The 10288-nt window shown below is 38.8% G+C and overlaps 1 protein-coding gene across 1 annotated transcript; it reads left to right on the plus strand.

The window, feature by feature from the left end:
- Positions 1-6281: 6281 nt before the first annotated feature.
- Positions 6282-9109, plus strand: LOC149815941 (cyclin-dependent kinase B2-2-like). Its single transcript, XM_089988480.1, has 8 exons — positions 6282-6496; positions 6915-7056; positions 7572-7633; positions 7748-7859; positions 8189-8282; positions 8408-8477; positions 8576-8714; positions 8801-9109. The coding sequence occupies exons 1-8, from the start codon at positions 6300-6302 to the stop codon at positions 8891-8893; spliced, it is 909 nt and encodes a 302-aa protein (XP_089844606.1). The 5' UTR covers positions 6282-6299; the 3' UTR covers positions 8894-9109.
- The last annotated feature ends 1179 nt before the right edge of the window (positions 9110-10288 follow it).

A 10288-nucleotide genomic window follows, 5' to 3' on the forward strand; every position in this document is an offset into this window, starting at 1 on the left:
AGCATGACTTGCTTCATCTTGCCTAGACTAGCTTGATCTAACCAATGTCTGACCTGGAGTCAAACTGTGAGCATTTCACTAGGAGTGGGTCTTTTGATTTTGGTGCCTCTGTAGCCTGTACTAGTTCAAAGACATCAGCCAATAGTTTTTAATCTCATCGTCCTGCAAACAGGTCTGAGATGGGCTGGACAATTATATGTCCAGATCCAAATTTGAACAGATAGAAAGTCGATAGAAAGTCCGAATCAAGCTTAACTCTAAGGTGCACGAAGGATTAGTAATGGACATATGAAGTTGGCATTTCATGTATAGTTCCGAAATAGAGATGGGAACAATGATGTTATCATCAACTAGCTGTTCAAATATCGTTGACAGTTGAAGTGCAATCAGAAAATGGTCTCTACGGGTGGAAAGTTTGGCCACCGATTCCATATTTGTATAAGATTCAATGTAGAATTTTAATTCAAGTATTCAATGATAATACTGGATTTGCTAAATAAGGTTGAAAACAAGAGTTTTACATGTAAAAAGCTCAAATGGATTAGTCTCGATTTGGATTCTATAATAGGTTCTCTAGTTCTAACTGAAATCCAAAACCACAAAGTCTGATCACATAATTTCGAATCCATGAAAATATGTATTCTGGCCTTGTTTGAGAGTGTGGATAAGGTCAGGGTTACCCTTGTGGTATGCCATCAGGGGTTCCTTGGATGTCGTTCATCTAATGCCAACCACCATGACTTGGTTCATTTTTAAACCGTCAAGAGTACTTCTAACCTGATGTGCACTCATTTTGGGAGCCATGTCCTAGATTAACGTGTCGAATCTGAATTTAGAAGTTTCACCAAATCTGGTCCATTATGAGTGCTTCATTCTACATTTATTTTTTCTTATGGTATGAAATTGGTAAAAATAGTAGGAGCCCACTTGAAATCCCACCGTATGATAATCAATAAGATTTAAGAATGAGTCCCATTACTTAGAACGGTGGACCCCATGCATTTTCTTCAAACCACGCTGATGTCAATTGGCTATGAAGAATTAGTCATGTCCTAGTTCAACACAAAAACAGACTCACTGTATTGTGTTTGATGGAAAAGGAGTGTATACTCTGATAGTTTTTTGGTGTTCATGTTGTGTTAGTTGGTCTGAAAGATGGCAATTAGGGATGGCAGTGGACTGAGGTGGGTGTTGGGGACAAGGTCTTCACTCTCGTCTCAAAATTTTGCCTTTCATCCTCCCCTCCATCCATGCACGGGTTTTGATTTTAACCTCCATTCTCTATTTCATGTTATCCATCCCCGGTCCAAACGGGGTGAGGCGAGGCCCCCATTTTTCCGGTCTTTCTGCTACTGTCGCCTTCCACCGTTAGAGGAAGAAGAGAAGAGAGATTCGAGAAAGGGTTTTATGTTAGGGTTATATATATATATATATATATATATATATATATATATATATATATATATATATATATATATATATATATATATATATATAGAGAGAGAGAGAGAGAGAGAGAGAGAGAGAGAGAGTTTTATAATATAAAGATATAATAGTAATTTTCTTAATGGGGATCGGGGATGAAGTGGGGCGAGGCGGGACAGGTGCAAGAGTATGTCCATCCCCGTACGGGTTTTGATTTTAACTTTTATCCCTGCTCCATTCCCTGTTACACGAATGATTTTATTGCAAATTATCTTTTAAAAATACTTTATTAAAAAAGTTGCATCAGAGACCCCTAGCAGGTCCATAATTTCTTGGTGTGTTGGTTCTTCATAGCTATTGAGATTGAACTGTGGTGTCATCTTCACATGTCCAATTTTGGTCACCACATATGACAGGATTTGAATTGGCTAGCAGATCCAAATTTCTTCTCGTTTCGATTCTCTTTTAGCCATTGATCTACTTGCCTAGTTCAATGCTTAATGTGGATGCTAAAAGAGACGCTAGATCATCATTTTTTTTTGATAGGCAAGTTGGGGTTAGTCAGACCCCTACCAGTTCATTGAACAAGTAATTGATGTAGTTTGCATACAAAAAATTTTACCCTTCTATCAATGGGTGATCTTTCCAAGTATTGGTCATTCCTTCCCCTTCTTGCAAGATGTGCAAGGTTTTTAACCAAAAAGTGATATTTACAGTAATTGTGCTAATGTTAATCCTATCAAGTCTGTACAAGGTATTTAATAGCTGTATAGGCAACTCCCTTCTGAAACTTGTAATACCCTGATAATAGATGTCTAGTTCTATGATTACTTTCCCTTTAAACTGTCGTATTCTTTAATATTTTTAACCATGTAGACAATTCCCTTTTTCGTCCAACTTTTCATCACTGCTTCCAGTATATAACACTCTCGCGTGCGCTGCCACTAGGTGCTTTGAATGCTTGAGAATGCACATCACATGCTCTCACACTCCATAACGATATCCATCGTTACATGTAAAGTCTTGGCAATTCCTTAAAAAATTATCTCATTTCTTTTTCTCTATATCATCCATATCACTACATGATAGGCTATATCTCAACTTGCTTTAATTTCTTTTTTCTTGAATTTCATAAATGTCCACCTAACCAAGTCGTCTTTGACATTGACATCTGGTTTTCAAAACCTTCTAAACAAGTTGGATACTGATTTTCATATGTGAGTTGCCCAAGTATACCTTAGGAACAAGTGATTCTCTGTTTCTTTCTTGCTTTTGCAAAGTTGACACCTCCTTGGCATTTGAAAACCCAACTTTTGTAAGCAGCTCTGAGTAAGCAACTTTAATTCCTCCCATCGAGAATCTTAAATTAATTGTAGCTCTTGGAGGTGCTTTGGTGTTCTATACATTCTTGAATATTTTATCTTGTGGACTCTTCTCTCTTACAAGATCTTAGAAACTTTTCATTTAGTAGTCTTTCATAGACAACCATTGAAGTTTATCTTCTTTCCCGGGTTGTCATTCTTGCCTCTCTATTTTTCTCATAAATCCTATGGATAGATGCACTCTTAGGTCAATCAATTTATTACTAAGGTGGGAGTCCTTGTCTATGACTTTCCTGAATGTTACAAAGAGTGTGGTAGAATACCTACTGACTGTTGAAAGGCAATTGCAGGATCAGAGGCCCTCATGGCATCTATGGATCAAACCAAAATTTTACAAGTAAGAAGTAATGTGATAAGTTATGTCACATAGGTGCAGGTGCGGTGATGCGGCACTTTAAAAAAACTTGGGTGCGGGGTGCGGGGAAGATATATATATAATTTTTAACAGTTTTAAGTTAACACTACGTGTATTTATGTGCATTTATATATATATATATATAGATAAAAATGAACTTGATTAGGGTTAACTGAATCTACTTTTGGATAGAAATGGACCTCAGTGTGGTTGACTTCACCTAACACAAAGGAAGTTGTGTCCAAGTATTGCACCCGCCTGGGTGCGGGTGCGACGCGGGTGCAGTGCCCTGTTAGAAGAGTCCGTGTAACATAGGTACTAAGCAGATTTGTAAATCCAAACGTTAAAAATGACAAAATTTTGGTAGGCAAAAAACTAGAGAGATTATGAAAATTTTCATAAATCTCACATTTTTGGCAAAATCTTAGGAATAAAAAATAAATTAAAAAATATTTTTTTATAAAAAATATAAATAAAACACATTTAAAAATAAAAATCTCAAGGGTTTTCATGATAAATATCTTTTAAAAATATAAATATCATGATATTTGCTATGGTTTGAAAATCTGGCGAGAAATTACCGTTTTAAACTTTCAGGCAATTTCTCATGATATATTGACTATATTTGCATAAATATCTGTCACAGAGGTTGCCATCAGGGTTCCAGTTAGGGAACATATATCTCAACTCCCAACCTGGCCGGCTTGTATGGAGAAATAAGAGGCAGTATACAGAGACAAATTTTTAAAGTTTCCTTGGCCACCAGACCACAGGGCAAAAACTTATGCCGTGGGACATTGCATCTGAATGCAATATTGCTTTGCGGGTGCCTTTAACTGGTGGGGCTCCCTAAGGGCTTGGGTGTCGTGACACCACCCTGGGTTTTACATAGTAGGGGGGTGACCGGAGTTTCTTGTCATAAAAATATTGTTTTGTAAAGTTCTTTTATTTTGATTTATTTGTCAGCAACCTGCTTGACGGTAGAGATGGCAGTGGATCCGCCCTCGCCCCGTCTCAAAATCCTGCCTTCCATCCCCGCACGGGTTTTGATTTTAACCTCCATCCTCCTTTCATGTCCTCCATCCCCAACAAAGCGAGGCGGGGTGGGGCACCGTTTCCCCTCAGTCCACTGCCATCCCTAAAGAAGGATCCGGGACAGGGCGGGGTGGGACAAAGCAGGGATTGGAGACAGGGATGGGGTGGGACGGGAAAAGTGCAAGTCCATCCCCGCACGGGTTTTGATTTTAAGCTCTATCCCCGGTTCAAACAGGGCGAGGCGGAGCGGGACCCATCTTCCCCGGTCCACTGCCATCTCTACTTGACAGCCACCCATGTTAACATTCTTGGAGATGGGTGTGATGTCCGTCATGCAACTCCACTGCCTAAAAAATGACCTCATTGTACGTAGTCGTTTATGATTTTACATTTTTCCTATTCAATAAAGATAGGGGGCTCTATCCTATCATTCCTATAAAAAAAAAAAGAAATGTTTTAACGTAAGAAGCTTGTAGTGCTTGGGAAACATGAGGAGAACACAAGAAAAATAGACAAGACCTGCACTTTGTTTGAATGCATTCTTTTAGGTCTTTTACTTATAAATATTCATTTCATGAATGTTTTATAATAAAAATATAATTTTTAAAAAGTAAATATAAAAAGTCTTCTAAACTAAAAAAGTGTATTTCTAATAAGTTCATTTTATATTAGGAAAAGCAACCATTTCAACATGTGCATGTGAGCTTTTCGTAAGCTTGCATACTTTCATGCTCTAGGGAAGAGCTTCTTGATAAACAAGCTTCTAGATTTTTCAAAAACTTACTGCAACTATGAGCCATATGAAACGATTATTGTTGTGAGTTGCAACCTTTTCTTGAACCAGCCTCGAGAAACTAGGGATTTGACATGTTTTTATTTGTTTAGATATAATAATAACTAAGTTAGAAACTAGGGATATATGCAATCGGTTTGGGTTTTGGATCCCAAAATACATTGCGGAGTCAGGTCGGTCCGATTCAGGACAGCTAAATTTTTGCAATTTCTCTTCCTAGATTTGACCCATTTGTAATCCTAGTTGGAACACTTCAAAGTTCCCATACACATGCTAATTTGGCTAGGTCGGTGGTAATTAAGGATGCAAATGGTTCAGATTCTGGATCCCAAAATGCATTGGGGAATCGGATCAGATCCATGATAAGCCAAATTTTGCAAATTCCCCTTCCTAAATCAGACCCGTTTGCAAACCTAGTCGGTGGGCTTAAAAGTGCTATAAAAGAACCGTTGGACCACTCCAAAGGTTTTGCACACCTACTTGGGTTGGTTGGTTTAGAAGTGTCCAAGAACGAGGTTGAGAGTTTGATACCTGAGGTGTTGTCTATGTTGATGCAAGGCTGAAGCTACGAGTACTGCCGAGAGGCCAGAGTGGGTGAGCAGATTAAGTGTTTGGGCCAAAACCAATGTTGTCAGTATCGGAATCAGACCTGTATCACTGGCCATTGCTGAGAAATGGCCGGATTATCATGTATTAAAAAAAATTAGACACATTCTGGCCCGGGCCTGATATGAGCTCTGATTAAGATCCACAAATTTTCAATGTAAAAAAGATTAAAAATATATATTATTTTTTGGTGTATGGTTCATGTAATCTTTATAGGACCTTGGTATGGTTTCTCTTATGAAGGATCTGATAGGACCCGAGTACAAACCCGAAACGTACCGGTCCCACCTGGGTTTGAACCAGATCCGACCTGTTGATACTCACTCCTCTAGGGTCTGTTCTTTTTGTTTTTTTAACAAGGAGAAAAATCCCGGGTGGGACCCACGATCACCCTGCCTTATGTGGCCCGTACGCCCACGCGCCAGTGAGGTTTGATCACTCGGCTGGCCACACGGGCGACCCCCGAGGTTGTTAGGGCATAGAACGCTGTCTCCTGTCTCAAGTGGTTTGAATTTCAAAAAAAATCAGGCCGTTAGAGGAAGAGGGGAGCCGTCCAGAAAGCAGGGGCTGTATATATATAAATATAAATAGGGAACCCCAGACAGACTTTCTGTGCAATTTTCTTCTTGAGTTTTCAATTGCTTGCAACGGTCAAATCTCAATGTCTAACGCGATGAATGTGAAGGAAGGGGCGCCCAGCGTGATGGAGGTGTACGAGAAGCTGGAGAAGGTTGGGGAGGGCAGTTACGGCAAGGTCTACCGAGCCAGAGACCGTCGAACCGGCGCCATCGTTGCCCTCAAGAAGACGCGCCTCCGCGACGACGAAGAGGGCGTCCCACCCACCGCCCTACGCGAGATCTCCCTCCTCAAGATGCTCTCCATCGATCCCCATATCGTCCGGTAATAGGAGTCTCTCTCTCTCTCTCTCTCTCTCTCTCTCTCTCTCTCTCTCTCTCTCTCTCTTCCGCCCCCTGCCCTGTTTCTCCCCTTTCTTGTCTCTATTTTTCATTTGGTTTTCCATTTCTTTCGTAGAAATCCATCTTTTCTCAGAGATAATCGACTGTTCCTTGTTGGATTATTGAGTTTAGAGTGATACCAACAAATCATATTTTCGATGGGAAGCGTCAATTTCATGAGTATGTTTTCCCTGTGTTCATGGTGTGTTAGATTCAGAAAAGGAAATTAGTGTTAGATTTAGAAAAGAAAATTGGTGGTTCACTCAAATACGGAATCTTGTGATTTATTGGTATTGATATATTCTCTCTGCATTTCTTGGGATGTTGATTGGTTTTCTTTTTTTGTTTGTTTTCCTGGTTAGGTTGTTGGATCTTAAACAAGGACAAAACAAAGAAGGGAAGACTGTTCTTTATCTGGTATTTGAGTACATGGACACGGATCTGAAGAAATTCATTCGGAGTTTTCGATCGGCTGGAGAAAAAATGCCGGCGAGAACCGTTAAGGTATACTTCTCCCAAAACCTTTTATCCCCATCAAATGAAGTGTTTTTCCGATTTCAGTTCATGCTTTTCTTTGTCCGGAAATAACTCTTCATTTTTGGGAAAAGAAATAAATGACTCAGTCTTCACTATTAGCATTAGGATGTGTGAATTACTTTTAATAAGATCAGTGGTCATTACATAGAAACTTGCATTTCACCCCCATCACTCCAACTAGTTCTGTTGCTGTAGCCACATCATATTATCTGAGTGTCTGTCAACGGGGGTGGCAATCATGCAAGGTTCAAATTCTCCTTGTAGGTCATGTCAAAAGTACATTTCCCTCTGCTCATGAAGTCCATGAAAACTAATGATATGAGCTTCAAAATGTTGTAATATGAAAGAGGTGTGACAGTACCAAAAGATTGAAACTGTGAATTATTTCTCCATAAGATTGAAACTGTGCTTAGGAAAAACGTTAAGCTCTACAACATGACCATATTCTGTTTTAAGCTGACATTGGTTCATTGTTATTATAGAGTTTAATGTACCAGCTGTGTAAAGGTGTTGCGTTCTGTCATGGCCATGGAGTATTGCACAGGTACTCTATTTGAAACCTTACATCCTCATACCTCAGCATTTCCCTTTTCAACTCTTCAAGACAAATACATCACTATTTCAATAATGTTTCTGACCTTCTACATCATTACCACAGGGATCTCAAGCCTCACAACCTTCTTATGGATAAGAAATCTGGGCTTCTCAAGATAGCAGACCTTGGGCTCAGTAGGGCATTTACCATCCCAATCAAGAAGTACACTCATGAGGTATATCATTACATTGACAACACAATGCTTTTAGTTTGTTTAATTTCTTGTCATGGTGATTGAGAACTCCGTTTTTCTTTGAAAGTATTTTAGGAAAACAAGTGTGGTTCTAAGTAAGAAGAAATTTGAGAAGCCTCCTTTTAAAGCATATTTTCTTGGTTTCAAGGTGTTTTTCTTAGCACGATGGAAGAGAAGAAATTTTTAATTTCACATTGCTGACCCTCACTGTGGCATGATGGACATGTTTTTATGCGATTTGATTGTTTGGAGTTGCTTGTACGGTTCTTAGATTACAGTGTGCGAATATAATTCTTGTCCCAAACTTACAGATCTTGACACTCTGGTATCGAGCTCCTGAGGTCCTTCTGGGTGCTACTCACTACTCAACTCCAGTAGACATATGGTCTGTCGGTTGCATCTTTGGTAATGTTCAAGAACAATTATAACTTACAAACGGCATCGTTATTCTGAGTTTTCATTAACATGAATTCTTCAAATTAGAAGTTTATTATTATTTCAACAACATAAAGATTGAAATTATGTTGCAGCTGAGCTTGTTACAAATCAAGCACTCTTTCCAGGAGACTCTGAACTTCAACAGCTATTGCACATATTCAGGTTCTACTAGCTCACCATAAACTCTTAGTTTTTCCCTTCTATATGAACTACTGCATTTCTTCGAATGGTCAGCTAGAAATTATTGCCTTTGGCTGTAGGTTGCTGGGAACTCCAAATGAAGAGGTGTGGCCTGGTGTAAGTGCACTCAAAAACTGGCATGAGTACCCACAATGGAAGCCAAAGAGTTTATCAACGGGAGTTCCTGATCTTGACCCTGCTGGCCTGGATCTTCTCTGGGTATTATGCCCTATTCCATTTTTTGTTTTACATCAACAAGTTCATGTTAACTCCCTCGACTTACATATGTGCTCTAACATCTACAGAACATGTTGCAATATGATCCCTCAAAAAGAATCTCTGCAAAGAAGGCAATGGAGCACACTTACTTTGATGATTTGGTCAAAATTCACCTTTGAGAAATGGTTTTCTCATTGGCAGTGTGCGATCTCTCCCTCTTAAGTGAGATCATTTGTTCATTTGCTTTTCTCAAGCAATTTTTTTAACATTTTGGGAAGTCAGGATGATGTTTAACATTGTGAACAGCAAACGGATCATGTTGGATGCAGTTCTGTAATTGACATGTTTGTGGGTTCTCTTTTCTAGTTCAAAATTTTTGACAAAAAATTAGTACAGTGCACACTGAAAGCAGCATAACCCTTAAAATCTGTAGTTCATATGAACTGGGTTTTGACTGGTCATGCATATTATAGCTTCCAAAAGAACGGTTTATTTCATGCAGATTTTACAAGAAATTGCTGAGCTTTTGGGTTTTGGTATCCTTTTCCTTCCCTCCCACAATGAGTGAAACAAACATCAAATCATAGTTACCGGAGGCTTCTTGCTACAAGCTGGCCTCTTCAAAAGAAAGGGAAAGCTTTGAGAAAAACGGCTTTGGAAATATGAAAAACTTGATTCCCTTTAACAGAAAGCTCGCCTCCTCTTTATTTCCCTAATTGATTTCTTTTTGCTTCCTTAATGTTTCCCTCACTTCTTGTCACTTCAACTTCTCCCTCACTTCCTATGTTTTTGGTATTCAAATTAATAATTTTCTTATTTGTCGTTCCATACCTCTCCCATGTCAAAGCATTCTCATGGAAGGTGAGGATTTTTTAAAAATCTATGCCCTTTCCCACCAAAGGCCCTTCTCACTTTCAAGAGAACGAAACAAACAAGCCCATTTGCATGAAAAATGGATTCACATGAGAACCTGCCCTTTCCCATGAAAGGCCCTTCTCTCTTTCACGAGAATGAAACAAACAAGCCCATTTGCATAGGCAATTGAGGCTAAAAAGTTTCCTTGTTTCTAAATCAAAGGTATCACTACAATGCACGTTCAGTATTTTATCCAAGCTACTTTACTCGCTTGTTATGTTGTTTGAAACCAGAAAACTAAGCTGGTAAGGTTATTTTTTGTTATGAATAAATGAGCAATATAGTTCTTGGATTTGAATCTCTAACTTGACTGATAAAAAAACTCACATTATCACATGAGTCAATTATGTACTTTTCAAATTAACGATTAAAAAAAAAAAAACAGAAGAAAAAAACTTTACAAGACCTAGGTTTCTAGGGGTGACCTAAGCCTTGTTGATGTTGTTGTTATTGTTGTTGTTGTTTGAGCATAATGTTTAGCCTATGACCTGTCCATTTGTACCAACTAGGACAGAGTGCTGCCCGAAAGTTTTCACTGAACTCGCTATTAGTGAATTTAGTGAATTACCCATGTAATTTTGTGCTTCTGAAGCGATGTTCTTAAGAACACTAGCTTGTGAGGATTTTAGAAACTATTGTCTCACCACTACCTTAAAAGG

The sequence above is a fragment of the Nuphar pumila genome, chromosome 15, assembly GCF_984573655.1.
Source record: "Nuphar pumila chromosome 15, dmNupPumi1.hap1.1, whole genome shotgun sequence".
Taxonomy (NCBI): Eukaryota; Viridiplantae; Streptophyta; class Magnoliopsida; order Nymphaeales; family Nymphaeaceae; genus Nuphar; species Nuphar pumila.

Excerpts from the sequence above, each read along its gene's own strand:
- LOC149815941 (XM_089988480.1), top strand. The coding sequence starts at position 6,300 with ATGGAGGTGTACGAGAAGCTGGAGAAGGTTGGGGAGGGCAGTTACGGC. Across the intron at positions 7,057-7,571 it reads TGCCGGCGAGAACCGTTAAG|AGTTTAATGTACCAGCTGTG; the intron begins GTATACTTCTCC and ends TTGTTATTATAG. Across the intron at positions 8,283-8,407 it reads GTCTGTCGGTTGCATCTTTG|CTGAGCTTGTTACAAATCAA; the intron begins GTAATGTTCAAG and ends ATTATGTTGCAG.